This window comes from Microcaecilia unicolor, chromosome 2 (assembly GCF_901765095.1).
Source record: "Microcaecilia unicolor chromosome 2, aMicUni1.1, whole genome shotgun sequence".
NCBI classification, from domain to species: Eukaryota; Metazoa; Chordata; class Amphibia; order Gymnophiona; family Siphonopidae; genus Microcaecilia; species Microcaecilia unicolor.
The window spans coordinates 628,488,203-628,504,194 of NC_044032.1; the positions used below are offsets into that span (position 1 = coordinate 628,488,203).

The 15,992-nt window shown below is 42.7% G+C and overlaps 1 protein-coding gene across 3 annotated transcripts in view; it reads left to right on the forward strand.

Moving 5' to 3' along the window:
- The window catches only part of TBC1D9 (TBC1 domain family member 9), a 152,718-nt gene that overhangs the window by 120,471 nt on the left and 16,255 nt on the right, over window positions 1–15,992 (forward strand). For all 3 annotated transcript variants that reach the window (XM_030191703.1, XM_030191701.1, XM_030191702.1), the window contains exons 17-18: window positions 5,697–5,762; window positions 13,047–13,133. In XM_030191703.1, the coding sequence (XP_030047563.1) occupies window positions 5,697–5,762; window positions 13,047–13,133 (153 nt within the window). The remainder of the gene's footprint in view (window positions 1–5,696; window positions 5,763–13,046; window positions 13,134–15,992) is intronic.

A 15,992-nucleotide genomic window follows, 5' to 3' on the forward strand; every position in this document is an offset into this window, starting at 1 on the left:
TGCTTCCAAGAAGTCATGCAGATTCCATGATGGTATTATTCACAAAAGATGGTTTATGGCCTATCCAGGCCTCAGACCTACAAAAGATGATACAGGGGATATTCCTACATATCTACTCCAAATACTGATTCTGAAGAAATCAGAAATGTAAAATGAATTCAAGATGAACTCTTAAACTCTGGTCAAAAGGAGACATGCAAACCAGAATTCTACATAAAGCTGAAAGAGTACAAGAGAAATCAGGATGGCAAAAGCATGGACAAATAAGTGGCTAAAGAAAGAAAAGGAGGTAATAAGGCATGGGAAAAGGAGGAAGACCAGAGGTAAAGTTTTTCAAGGAGCGATGAATGGAAAGAAATGAGAACCCTGGAGGTGGTCTGCAAAACAGTATTCACTGAGCATTTCCACTTATCTTCCATAAACACTAGATTGGATATAGATAGAGATAACAGATGCTACACATTCACAGAAAATTGTGTTTATGAACAGCTTGCAAAGCTGAAGGTGGATAAAGCCATGGGATGTGGTACATACACTGAGATACTGAGGAAGCTTAGAAGTATTGGCAAATCCTCTAAATGGCGTGCGTTAATAGATCCTTGAATTGAGATGTTCCACAGGGTTGGAGAAAGACTGATGTCCCTCTTCACAGTAATGAGAAACTACAGGCCATTAAGTCTTACATTAGTGGTGGGAAAGATAATAGAGATGCTGGTGAAGGAAAGGGTACTAAAACTTCCTACGATTGAATGGGATGCAAGATCTGAAGCAATGTGGCTTCACCAGAGGTAGATCATGCCAAATCTGATTTTCTTTGACTGGGTGACAGAATTGGATCAGGGATGTGCTAATGTGGTCTACTAGATTTCAGCAAAACCTTGGTCATTTTGTTCCTCATAGAAGGCTCATGAATAAATTGGGCAGCTTGAGGATGATATCCAGTGGTTAACTTGGATCATAAATGGTTGACAGGCAAGAGTGGTGGTAAATAGAATTTGCTTGGAAGAAAGGTGGTTTACTGTGTAGATCCAGGGGTTCTCAACTCACTCCTTGGGCTACACCTAGCCAGTCAGGTTTTCTAGATACCCACAATGAATATGCATGAGTAATTTTACCTGCACTGCCTCCACTATGTGCAAATTATCTCATGCATATTCATGACTATAATAAAAGCCAGTACACACACTGGCCTACCATCCCAGGTAGTCAGCCTCTAAGCTCTAGTACCAAACTGAGAGGAAGGAAGGTAGATGCTCAGTTGTTTTTTTTCTGAGTCGGTGCTGTCAGATGACAGTGCTAAAATGTTGTCATAAGGGATAAAAGTTTGGCAAGCACTGACTATTGCATCCTAATTCATGTGATCAGATTATGAAAACAAAATAGTTTCACTTCTCCTTCCCCTACTTAGCCAAAGCAAGAAGACAGAAACAGCAACAGAAGTGATGGCAACATAGCAGTCGGGACATGGTTGTGTGTGTGTGCACTTATAGACCTTGGAACTCTTCATTGACTCCCATCATAACAGGAAGTTCACACGGGGGAGGGTGCAGAGCCTGTTAAAATTCACCAACTTACATGTCCCATGCTGACTGCCACTAGGCATACAGTAGGTCACAGTGAAGGTAGGGGAGCAGCCTTGTTTTCTGACCCAATTTGGGGTCCTGACCTACAGTTTGGAACCACTGCATTGCTGCCTGATTTTTAACCTGTTTATGGAAAACCCCTGTTACATGTGACCTTACTGTCTGGGGTTCATGTTTTTCTGCTATTTATTGTATGGTACTAAAGGGATCTCCTGAAAGGCTTGTGTAAGCTCTCAGCATAAGAACATAAGAATAGCCATACTGGATCAGACATTTAGCCCAGTACACTACTTCCCAACAGTGGTCAATCCAGGTCACAAGTACCTGATAGAATCCCAAATAGTAGCAAGATTTCATGCTACTGATCCCAGGGCAAGCTGTGACTTCCCCCATGTCTATCTGAATAGCAGACTATGGACTTTCCTCCAAGAGCATGTCCAAATCTTTGTACCCTGATAAGTGTCCCGTTGCCCTTCTTCCACCAGGTTATAGCTATCTCTTCATTGTGTGCTATATATTCCTAATTCTCTCATTTTATTTTTTAGGTTTCTAGCATTTGTATACAGATACTTCAAATTGTGTGTGTGTGGGGGGGGGGGGGGGGGGGAGGAGGTTCTCTGCATCTACAAGCCCCTTACAATTTGACAGGGATAATTTGTTTCCTTTATTTATTGTTACATTTGTACCCCGCGCTTTCCCACTGATTGCAGGCTCAATGCGGCTTACATGGGGCAATGGAGGGTTAAGTGACTTGCCCAGAGTCACAAGGAGCTGCCTGTGCCTAAAGTGGGAATCGAACTCAGTTCCTCAGTTCCCCAGGACCAAAGTCCACCACCCTAACCACTAGGCCATGCTTGGCTTTGTTTCACTATTGTTGAAACCTCGCTGTTGGGATTCCCTAAATGTCCTGGTTTAATAGTATCCTTTAAAGCTACCCCAGTCTGAGCCATGCAGCCTTGAGTGACAGCTTCCTCCCCTCCCCCACATTCTAGTTTAAAGTCTGCTCTATCTCCTTTTATAAATGTTAGTGCTAGCAGCCCTTAATGGCAGTTTTTGCTGCAAACCAAACCGAGAGAATAGAGGTTATCCAAATAACGAGCCAACGCGGGAGATGTTGCTGGGCAAATCTTTTTTTTTTTTTTTTTTTTCAGAGCACCAGGAGAAGGACCCGACATGGACCATGTTTTAGGGGATGGAACCATCTGCCTCAGGGGTCACAACAATACTCTGTTAGAGCTACTAGTTGTGTGGTGCAGAGATGCTGGTAGACACAGCAGTATCTGCAGTATATATGATGCTTGCAGAACACCAATACAAAGCAACCACCATGTATTGGTGAAAAAAGGGATCGACGCGGTTAATTCTGTGCATGCTGTCCGTTATTTTGCTGACTGGACTTCCCACGTTTGAGCTGAGTTTTGTAACCAGTACAGTATAGCGCTTTTAGCTGTTCTGCTTTTAATCGCATGTTTTATTGAGGAACGGTAACTTTTTGGCTGTGTTTTCAAGAGTTCAGACTCTGACCCCTGATGCAGGCGTATACACATCAAAACACAGCCCATGTCAGGTCAGTTCATTAAAGGACTGATGAACCTTCCATTCTTGAAGATCCATTTGGGGGGGGGGGGGGGGGGGGGGGGAGTTGTGTTTTGTTTTGTTTTTTCTTAAATATATTAATCTCTCCTGTGGTCATCTTGTCTTTTAGGGCAACTTTTTATAACAGGCATGATTAATGATGCAGGAACAAAGTTTGTCCCCGTCCCCACAAGCTCTGTCTGATCCCATCCATAAAAGTCTTGAACAGTTATGATTCTATATTTAAATCATTTTTATTAAAATATAAAAAGCAATATTTTGTACAACTGTCATTTTTATAAATCCTGTCCCTTCTCACAAATATCCCCTCCACTATCGGGGGGGAAAACTGAACAAGTCAAATTACCACAGAAAGCTACATAGGAAATTTATGCTAACAGAATACTTTGGTCACACACACAACACAAATGCCAAATACATAATAGCTGACCAAAAATGATAAACATATATTAACCCCAAACCACAAGAAGCCACACCAAAGAAATAAAAAGATATGTATTTCCTTCTCTACAATGCAAAATATAAAGATCACACGTCATGGATGATGTTAGGGGAGTGCAACTAGGATAACTGCCCCCTGACCAGAGAGAGCCCTAAGCCTGCTGGAAACTAAGGAAGGCACATCCTGGTAGTAGGCTTTGGGGTCCCCTCCCAAATTTTTGGCCTGGGCCCCAGACATGTCTAACACCAGCTCTGGCAGGATACACATTTCAAATCTGACATACTTGAACAAAAGGTAGAAGAAAAATTTTCTATTTTGTAATTTTATTTTTCAAATCATGTTCCAGGCTCTGGTTTCTGTTTCCCTCTGTCTACTCTCATAACTCACCAGGGTCTCCTGCCCATTTATTTTTCTCTATTTTCCCCATCCATCTTTCATCTGTGTGTACCTCTTTCCCTATGTTCAGCATCTCCCTTCTGTGTCCCCTATATTTCCCCATCCAGCGTATCCCGTGTCCATCTTCCCCCAATTCATAATCACCACTGTATCCTCAACCCCTGTGTCCAGCATCACTTTCTCTAGTCTAAACCAAAACATCTAACTTTTAGCCCTGGATGTTTTTGTTTTGTTCCATTATGGCAGAAAAACGTCCAAATTTTGGGAATACCAAACCCTGCCCCCAACACACCCTGTTATGCATTGGACGCACTGCAGAGAAAAAATATCTCAAGTCTGAGTTTCAAACATCTTGATTTGGATGTTTTTCGGAGAAAAATGTTTAAATGCCACTTTATGCTGTCTTTTTTGAGACGTTTTCTCTTGAAAATGAGCCCCTTAACCTTTCTTTGGCCTTTCAGCAGCACCTCTCATTTCTCAAGAAGCCAGTACATTTCCTGTATTCAAGCACTGCTCCCTGTCCCCTGAAGCACATGCTTCAAGTATAAAATGTAAGCAAAACCTAGAACTTATGTATTCATAGTTCTTTCCTAGTCAAAATAACACAATTTCTCTTGTATATTTTTGTCTAAGTAATACTCAGTGGTAAGCACAGCGTATTATCACCCTGAATAGATAGACTTTACATTGCCCCTATGCAGTATCAAGGGCTGGGTTGGAATGTGTGGGGAGTGGAAGGGAATGACATCAGTGACCATCCCTTTGAAAATGTTTTTACATTAAGCTGAAAAGTGTCAATCCTATATAATAATTCTCACCTCCAACGTTCTATGCTTGGGACCGTGGCTCCCTGGCTGCAAGTGGTCTGCGAGGCAGACACGCACTGCGCGTGTTTCCCTACTCCTCCTACTGCCTCGGAATCAGCTGTCACTCCCCCGCGCTACGGCCCCCTCGAAACCCACCCCCTCCCGTGAACCTGTCGATTCCCCCCCCCCCCCCCCCCCCGGAACACCGAAAACCGCACCCCCCCTCCCGCCGCTGTTGTGCACTACCTTCGGGTGGGTTCCTCAATCATCTTCTCAGAAAGTTTAACTCCGTGCATCTGACGTCAGACGCACACAGAGGAACTTCCAGACAAGATGATTGAAGAACCTACGGGAAGGGAAGAACAACACGGCGGCGGTGGTGACAGTTTTCGCTCGGGGGGGGGGGGGAACGACAGGTTTGCGGAAGGGGGGGGGTTTGAGGGGGCTGTAGCACGGGGGGGGGGGGGGGGATTGCCTGCCTAAGGCCCGTTTCCTTGCCTACAGAAACGGGCCTTTTTTACTAGTAGGTGATAAAAGAACAATCAAATACAAAAGAGAATCCTTCCTGTGAAACTAATACTCCCCTCCCAATCCCTGAACCCCTTCAAATCCTTCCCCCAAAGACCAACACAATCTCCCCCCCCCCCCCCAAACATATCCTGGAGCACTTGGTGGATTCTTCAGAGTACCCATCCCAGAAACACCAAATTCATAACACATTCCTCCCCCCCCCCCCCACACCCCTATTGAACTCTTAGGAAATCTGAACTAGACGCTCACAGTGGGTCCATAATTCTGATGTAGGATCATAGCGCCCAAGTCTATGGTCCCTGAGTTTGTCCATTTCATCAGTGACCATCTTGTTTCCTTTAGGTACAGCATGTCATGGAGATCTTACAGAAAAGCTGAGGTTGCTGTACAGAATGCATGTTTTACCAGGTGAGTAAACTGCTGAAGACTTTTTTTTTTTTTTCAAATTCTCTTAACTATTTTTTTCAAAACTAAACAGTGATCAGGAAAATATTTAACTAACAATGGGGGGAGGGGGGGTCTGCTTTTTTTGCCAGCATAATTCTGATCCACGTGACACGTCAAAGTCCTGCCATAGCCCATTCTGGTCAGCCATTTGAAGTACTGCCTTCAGAGGTGTGAAAAGTTAGGGCTACTCTGACCCCATCATATGGGGTAGGTTAAACAGTCCCCCTTTTTTTTTAGGACTGCTGAAACTTCAAGTCCTTTCATTCCATCAGCTATGATGAAGAATGGCTTCTCCTTATGCAGAGCTATTGGAAGAAGCACTGCATCACTTGGTGGTCTACTATGAAGGACCTATTTTCCTTGTAGCACCCTGTCACTACAAGAGGAGCAGATGCTTTATCCTTCTATATAATTTTTGTGCCTCGTACAATATTATTGGGCTTCTCCTACAGGTATATAGCCCTGAGGGTCTCATTTTCCAGCCTACTTTGTGATCTATTTTACTATTTACAAAAATATACCTCAAAACTATAATTTCTAAATGTTACTTTGCAAAACATGTAAAAATCCTCACTTCAATGAAGTGTCTGAGCAGTGTTGCCATTGTGTCTTGTTACTGTACACTTAACTAGGAGCAGTAAATGTGGAAGAGGGAGGTGGAAAAAATTCCTACTGGCAAAGATATTTTATATAATATAGAATCTCCTGAGGAGTCAGTCCTGCACTGTGTCCCAGATCTCATTTCTGCCATGTCAAACTCTATTTTCATAATGCAGGTGCAGTATGTGCCTATGTCAGTACAAGAGAATATAGCTTTCAGCGACCCACTTCCAACATGGTATCTATTGGTGCTCCTCTTTTCTTCCATGCTGAATCATTACTCAGATAAAGTCTGTTGCCCTGCTGAAGGTATATGCATACACCATTTTTTTTGTGAGGCATTATATTCTACTTTTAGTAAATTCTGCTTTGTGTGAGCCTACTTTCCAGGAATGGGAAATCTTGTGTCGCCAATAGTCTGCTTATGACACAGCTTGTAGCTTGGTTATTTTTAATGCAAAGAAATGTGTCCAAACATCAACGTTTTTCAGTGTATACTGCTCAAAAGGTAAACAGGCAAGCTCCCAAGGTATGTTCATAACACAGCTTCTTACCATATACCTTAACAGTTCAAGGCGCGTTACACAAAACCAGAAACAGTCATTCTGGGAGTTCCTTTAAAACTACTACTACTACTGCTTAACATTTCTAAAACGCTACTAGGGTTACGCAGCGCTGTACAATTTAAGATAGAGGGACAGTCCCTGCTCAAAGAGCTTACAATCTAAAAGACAAGTGAACAGTCAGTCCGATAGGGGCAGTCAAATTGGGGCAGTCTGGATTTCCTGAACGGTAAGAGTTAGGTGCCAAACACAGCATTGAAGAGGTGGGCTTTAAGCAAAGACTTGAAGATGGGCAGGGAGGGAGCTTGGCGTAAGGGCTCAGGAAGGTTGTTCTAAGCATAGGGTGAGGCGAGGCAGAATGAGCGGAGCCTGGAGTTGGCGGTGGTGGAGAAGGGTACTGAGAGGAGGGATTTGTCCTGTGAACGGAGGTTTCGGGCGGGAACATAAGGGGAGATGAGTAGAAAGGTAGTGAGGGGCTGCAGACTGAGTGCATTTGTAGGTAAGAAGGAGAAGCTTGAATTGAATGCGGTATCTGATTGGAAGCCAGTGAAGTGACCTGAGGAGAGAGGTGATATGAGTATATCGGTTCTGGCGGAATATAAGACGTGCAGCAGAGTTCTGAACAGATTGAAGGGGGGATAGATGGCTAAGTGGGAGGCCGGTGAGGAGTAAGTTGCAGTAGTCAAGGCGAGAGGTAATGAGAGCGTGGACGAGATCTCATTAGATCCATTAAATGTGACAAGACTCCAGAAGTGGAAACAGAAGTGTTTTCAAATTCTTTCTAAACAATGCGTAATATGAACAACATTGTAAGAATAAGGGAAGTGAGCTCCATAATGAAGCCACCTGGTAATGGAGTAACGAAAAGTGTCTAATTGACTTTAAAGCAGTGGCACTGGGAAATTGTAAATGGAATTGATTACGTGTCAGAGATCTGTGAAGGAGGTTCACTAAATCCAACATATACAGAGGCGCTCCCAACAGGATCTTAAAGATTGTACACACTTTGAAACGAATACGTTCTTTAATAGGTAGCCAATATAGTTTTGAATATTCCTTCACAGAGTCATAGGTTAATCTATGGCTTAAAACACTACCTACCATGTTCCACATTACTTGTAGTCCTTCTAATAATTTTATGGAACAGCCAATTAGAGCCAAATTAATCAAATCTGGTCAAAACTTTCGCCTGTAAGAACAATTTGAAGGTGTCTGTTGCAAAATACCTCTTGATCTGAATTTTCTCAAGGTTTTTCTCCTGATCCTTGAGACATAAGATTGCATTGCTAATAAATTATCCAACTCAACCCTAAAACTTTTAGACTGAAGGTCTAATGTAAACTTGTTTCTATCAATTAGAAACTTAGATGTAAAGTCTTTCAGGAGCTTAACCTAGAATGGGTGGCAGAGCTGGTGGTTGGGAGGCGGGGCTAGTGTGGGCAGACATATACAGTCTGTGCTGGGGCTGGTGGTTGGGAGGCGGGACTAGTGCTGGGCAGACTTATACGGTCTGTGCCGGGGCTGGTGGTTGGGCGGCGGGGATAGTGCTGGGCAGACTTATATGGTCTGTGCCAGAGCTGGTGGTTGGAAGGCAGGGATAGTGCTGGGCAGACTTATACGGTCTGTGCCAGAGCTGGTGGTTGGGAGGCGGGGTTGGTGGTTGGGAGGCGGGGATAGGGCTGGCCAGACTTATACGGTCTGTGCACTGAAGAGGACAGTACAAATAAAAAAAAAAGTAGCACATATGAATTTATCTTCTTGGGCAGACTGGATGGACCGTGCAGGTCTTTTTCTGCCGTCATCTACTATGTTACTATCTTGATCTGAACTTATCTATAGAAACTTAGTTTCATTTTAAAGCAAGGAATTAGGAACTTGTACATTCTATCCTAAGCAGTAGATGATTGGATTTTTTTTTCCAGTCTTCATCCCAGAAAACTTAACTTCCAGCAAATATATAGACTTATCTTCTAAAACTGACTCTTAGTATTCAAGATTCATCATGATATAGGTCCAACATACCTTGCCAATGATATGACTGGGAACAAAAATACTTTTTGTTCCCAGTCATATATTGGACAATTCCCTCTTCTAAAGACTTGACAGGATACAAAGAAAGGAAGTGTTTCGAAAGCTACCCCTCAGCTATGGGACAAATTGCAGAGTTGGATATACAAGTCTTGGGAGTCTTGGTATCTAATTGTGTGTAGATTAGGACTACAGGTTTATAGTGTAGTGTTTTTGTTTTTTAATAGGTTGTAGGTGAACTAAAATTTTAAGTTACTTTTGTTGATGGAACTACTTGTATTTTGCGTTTGTGCGTTTCTATTTGTACTGTGTTTTGGTGTTGGATTTTTTTTTAAATACCGCTTACATTTCGTGAGAGAAAATGTGGTCTGGAAGTGTTTAAATTTCTAGCACTGAACATTTCAACCGCTTTCCAGTCCAGTGGGTCAAGTCAAAATGACATGGATCTCCCTATGTAAGTCAAACAGGTGGGAGAGTACACTTGTAGTGTTCTAGCTCTTTTTAAAGACAGCATTCTAATTTCCAGCATACCCTAGTCATCAGAGACAGTTATTTTACCTGCCAGGGTAAAGCATCGACTAAATTGTCACCCAAAGTTGTGCACTACCACCTAGTGGCAGAATACCAGATTACAATTTCTCTGTACTAGAACATTCTCTATGCCTGGAAATGTAGTTTATTTAGGTTTTGCTCACACATTTAGGTACACTAGGTATTTTCTTGTCCCTAGAGGGCTCACAATCTAAGTTTGTTCCTGAGGCAATGGAGGGTTAAGTGACTTGCCCAAGATCACAAGGAGCAGCAGTGGGATTTAAACCGGCCACCACTAACAGATCCTTTCTACTAGGGACATGCAACAATCTGACCAGTAACTAAGCTAAACCTGCAGATTGGCAGCTGAGACACAACAGGTACTGCAACCAGATGAACCTCCACTGAGACAAGCTTCTGCAGCTCATAACTATCATAGTTGTTCTCAGGGAACACTCCTGGAAAATATTCTGATATCTCTATCAGGGTTTTCCAACCAAGTCCTTGGGGAACCCCAGCCAGTCAGATTTTCAGGATATCCACAATATAGGTGGATGTGAAGCGTCTGTTCACGCTTTCCAAAAATACTAGGACTAGGGGGCATGCGATGAAACTACAGTGTAGTAAATTTAAAACAAATCGGAGAAAACTTTTCTTCACCCAACACATAATTAAACTCTGGAGAACTTGGTGAAGACGGTTAGCTTAGCAGAGTTTAAAAAGGGGCTAGGCGGTTTCCTAAAGGACAAGTCCATAAACCACTACTAAATGGACTTGGGGAAAAATCCACAATTCCAGGAATAATGTGTATAGAATGTTTGTACGTTTGGGAAGCTCGCCCAGGTGCCCTTGGCCTGGATTGGCCGCTGTCGTGGACAGGATGCTGGGCTCGATGGACCCTTGGTCTTTTCCCAGTGTGGCAGTACTTATATACTTATGAAATTTGAATACCAAGGAAGCAATATATGCAAATCAATCCCAAGAATATTCTTTGTGGCTATCCTGAAAACCTGCCTAGCTGTGGTCCCTCAGGATAGGTTTTGGAATCACTGATCTATATCCTTAAGACAAGCTCCATCTCCCTCTAGAGGTCATCATATATCTACTGGCAGGCACATTCATAACACCCACATCTACAGGAGTGCTTGGAACTGGGTGATACCATTGATAGAATGGATTTCAGTAAGAGACCACAAGGACGTTTGCAGTCTGAAAACTAGGGATGTGCATTCATTTGACACACATGTTAACATTTCACAAATCATTTCATGAAGTTATTGACCTGAAATGACAGGATAAAATCTGAAATTTTGGATTTGTTCTCATGTCATCAGTAGGCCTGTTATTGCACAATATAGTTCCCTATTGATGATTGAAATTAAAGATAAAAACAGCTCCTTCTTTAGAATTAATAAATTCTAGCAGTTTCTTGGAATCAAAGAATAGAGACACTAAACATCTACAAGGAAATTTGATACAATCCACCTAAATTGAGAACTCTTGGTTTTAAAGCCAAGAATTCTCTCCTTCTTTTTTGCGTGTCCCGTGCCAAGTCAGGAAAAATCTGAATTTTAGATCCCAGGAAAACAGCATTTATATGTTGAAAGTAAGAACGAAAAATATTCTGTCCGGCTCTAAGGCAAAAGTCACTAGAAGGGTAGTCCGTTCTGTTATGATTTCTAAAGAACTCTCCAAAAATTGTCAAATTTAAATCAGGTTGAGGTTGTTCGTTTAAAGATCTTGAAGTCCCCATTATATATATTGGGCTCTGACTATGGGTGGATAGCTCTGTCGGAATTCCCAATATTTCACCAAAGTATTTCTTTAGCATAGCAAAAGCTGACATTTAAAGGTGGTTTAGGAAAGTTTAAAAACCTCAAGTTGTTCCTCCGACCTTGATTTTATAAATATTCAAGTTTACAAGCTTGAATATCTTTTTCCCAAATTACTGTTGAGGCAATATTCTGTAACTGCTTAATTTCACCTTCCAGTATGTTAGTTTTAGTAACTTGTATCTCAGTCTTGCCAGACAGGGATTGATAAGATTGTTTCAGTTCCAAAATCTCTCCCCTAAAGGAATTAGAAACCTGTAGAAGGGAAGAGTTCAAACCTTAGATTGCATCCCATAGCGACTCCATTGTCACCACAGCCAGTCTGCCCAAAACATCGTTCCCTCTAGAAGCAGAACCCTGTATGAGGTGAGAGGAAGGCTGTTCAACTTGCCTCTCCTCCGCTGTTAATCTCACCAGGGGCGACATAGCAACGGGCCCTCCTCTTTCAGCTAGAGAAGCTTGCTCCATACCAGGCGCCTCAGCTTGCTGTAACCCTATCGCCAAAACACTGCTTCCGGGTCGTGGGGGGCTGTGTCAGAGGGAGGACTGAGTGAGACTCCCTCAATGCTGCGGTCCGCTTCAACCACCGTGGAACCCATCAAAGCGAGTGTTGGCTCTCCCAGCGTTCGCACTCCAAAACTGGCCAGGGTAGCCTGACACGAGGCAGGGGACTCCACCAGGCTCAAGGAGGTAAAAGCCTTAGTCTTCCCCTTTCTTTCCCCCATTACCAGCACAGGGGAAAGTCCTTAACGTTGGGCTCATTCACGGGTGGTCAGGAGCACTAAAAACGCTCAACTGCTTCAGACACCATCTTGGATCCACGCTGTGTGATCTCTTGAAGTCTCTTCTTGTCTGCTAGCTTAAGTGTCCTCTGTACCGAATTACCGTGATTTTATTTTTTTGAGTTATTTTGGTGGTCTAACAGGGGTTTTTTTTCCTACCTAACTTTCTAATAAGACTTTTTAAAAGTGGGGAATACATGCTAAATATTGATACAATAACTGATTTAGATAATAGGTCATTCTAAATGTTCACTCCCACCATCATTAACATCTAAAATGTTTAATCTTCCTACTGTTTCATTCAAAGGATGATGAAGAATTTTTCCTGTGGGATGTGTACCTCTACCTCTAACGTTTGCTGCTTTAACTTAGAACTATATCTTAGTGTCTTGGTTATTGACTTAGATATAACAAAAGAGAGGGAACGAAGTACAAACTAAAGTCCAAACAAAAAAAAAAACAGCACCACGGGCCTTTAAAAATGGAACACAGTTCTTTAATGAATTAGCCTTGACAAAAAGACCCGACACGGGCCGTGTTTCGGTGACTAGCACCTGCGTCAGGGGTCACAGTGATGACGTGGAAAACTTGGGGAATAACTCGAATATATTCCTCTACAATATATTATTCCTTACCCCACGTCTCATGTAGTAAAAGCTACAAAGCACCAAGGCACTTTCACTTTCTGTATCCAAATGGATGAAAAACATTTGGATACAGAAAGTGAAAGTGCCTTGGTGCTTTGTAGCTTTTACTACATGAGACGTGGGGTAAGGAATAATATATTGTAGAGGCTCATTCATTAAAGAACTGTGTTCCATTTTTAAAGGCCCGTGGTGCTGTTTTTTTTGTTTGGTTATTGACTTACCCATGTAGAATGTGCTAACTGTTCTCCCTTCTCTTGGCTAGATTTGTCTCCGGATCAAGAGGAGCCAGACTCTGCCTTTGAGGCGACCCAGTACTTCTTTGAAGATATCACGCCAGAGTGCACACGTGGTAGGTGAGGGCTGCTAGTGTTGTGCAGGGGGTGGTGTTAGCCTCATTTTTCTCTAAATACTTGTGTATTTAGTGTAAAACAGGGTGAATTGCCCTAGGGTGTAAGCGTATTATGGCATACCATAATCTGAGAATGATCTAAGAGCTGATATACTCTAGTGCAGTGCTTCTTAACCCAGTCCTTGGGCCATACCCAGCCAGGCATGTTTTCAGCGTATTCCTAATATGTATTAGAGATTTGCATGCACCACCTTTCTGGTATACGAATGCACCTCGTGCGTATTCATTGTGGATATTCTGAAAACCAGACTGGGTGTGTGTGTGCCAAGGACTGTATTGAGAAACGCTGCTGAGTGTATCTGTATGCAGAAAATCTGTTTACAAGAATTTTGCCATAAATCAACACATGATAAAACTGGTAATCCAGCTGAGTGCTAATAAGTGGAGATGTTTTTCTGTTCAATAGAAGTATCTGCTCAGTTACTTGGTTTTTTTTTTTTCACTCGGTCCAGCATTAATCAGACTTCGGTATCAGCTCTCTATAAAACTCTACTCGCCTCCCAAAGAATTTTGTGCCCTTAGTGGAGAAATGGAATAATGAATTTGACATTAGACTTCAAACCTTGGATTTCCATCGGACCTTGAAACAAATTTCATTGGTAGTACACAATGCAGTTTATAGTCATTTTTGCTCGTTTACTATAGCTTACTGTTCTCAGAAACAGGCCTGTTAATGCAGGAAGTGTTGGCTTCCCTATTTGCATAACCAAAAGGCATGTGATAACATTAACTAGCATGCCACATTTAACACAATCATATACAGCGTTTTTGGACTTGACATTTTTGGATTTCTTTCCCCCTAAACCCACCTTCTCTTCCCCCATTCTCTAGTTCTGTGGATAACACACTCATCCTCCCCGTGTCATCCTCTTATAACCTTGGAGTCATCTTTGACGACGACTCCCTTCTCTGCACATAACCAACGGATGTTAAAACCCGTTTTCTTTCTCTATAATGTTACCAAAATCTGTCCCTTCCTTTCTGAGCACACTACCAAAACTCTTATCCACACTCTTTTATCACCTCAGACTGCTACACCTTGCTTCTCACAGGTCTCCCACTAAACCATCAATCCATTAAAAATCCTGCTGCACAACTTCTATACCACTGGTGTCGCTGGGCTCATATTAGCCCTCTCAAACCATTTCATTGGCTCCCTATCCATTTCCGCATACAGTTCACTCCTTTTACTGACTTACAAGTGCATTTACTCTGCAGCTCCTCAGTACCTCTCTACTTTTCTCTACCTATACTCCTCCCTGGGAACTCCGTTCATCAAGTAAATCTCTTATCTGTACTCTTCTCCACTGCCAACTCCAGACTCCATTCCTTTTATCTTGCTGCACCATTTGCCTGGAATAGTCTTCCTGAATCAGTGCATCAAGCTCCAGCTCTGGCCATATTTAAATCTAGGCTAAAAGCCCACCTTTTTGAGGCTGCTTTTAACTCCAAGGTCCTATTTGCTTATTCAGTACCCATGTCTGTTTTCTAATTCCTACCATAAGTAATTCCCTAATCCCTTATTTGTCCTGTTTGTCTTGATTAAATTGTAAGCTCAGTTGAGCAGGGATGCTTACATAAGTGTACAGCACTGTGTATGTCTGATAGCGCTATAGAAATTAGTAGCAGGTGCTGACTGACTTGGGGAGAATTCTTGATAAATCACTTATTTTCCCTAGTGGGTATTTTATTTGGGGAAATGGACCATTTTGGCCCTCTTCCTGATGGGGCATATGTTAGTATGCAAGGCATGCACAGTGGGGGAAAATGCATTCTACAAAACTGGAATCAAACTCAACCACTTAATTTTTTGCAACGGAGGAAATGCATTTAATTTTGTAATGTTAGAAGCACGAGATGCAAGCCACACTGAAACAGAAACAGTTTTGGTCTATCTGGGAGTTAACATATTTTCATTTATTTTAATATCAGCATTTGAATACTGCTAAACCCTCAAATTCAAAGCAGGTTACGTCCAAGATTAATACAATAACCACATTGTCAAGTAACATGAACTAAACATAAAAATGGCAATTGATAGGATAAATATTCCTTAAACAGCCATGTCCTAGAAGGTATATATTGTGCAACGCCCCTGACTATAGGATGGTAGGCTATTCCAGAATTCTGGGGCCTTCCCATACAAACTCTTGTTTTTCATACTAAGCAACTGACATGACTTAACAGATGAGAAGGCTAACAAAAGCTCCTATGAAGCAGTGGCGTTCCTAGGCTGGCTGACACCCAGGGCGGATCGCCGATGCGCCCCCCCCCCCCGGGTGCATTTTTACCTGTTTGGGGGGGGGGGGGGGTGCCGCGCGCCTGTCGGCTCCGAGTCCGCTCGTTCCCTGCTGCTTCCTCTGCCCCGGAACAGGAAGTAACCTGTTCCGCAGGGAGGGAACGAGTGGACTCGGCCAACAGGTGCGCGGCACCCCCCCCCCCCCCCAAGCGGCGTGCACCCAGGGCGGACCGCCCCCATTGGTACGTCACTGCTATGAAGATTGAAGACATTGAGGCTGATAAATCAGAATCATAGGATTCAGATAACTTGGACTCAATCCGTATATCTTAGTCATTGCCTCACATTCTATTCTTGCTTACACCAGCAGCCGCTGACAGGTACAGTCCACAGATCTGGACTGGTCTGGGAGTGTTAAAAGAAAACTGAGTTAACTGTAGAGTCAGGGTAACACTGTTCTCCCATTTAGTTTAAATATTCATTCAGTAAAATAGTTTGGCAGTAATATCCCGTTTTGAGCTCAACAGCATTTGTAACTGGAAGCTTATGAAGAATTGTGG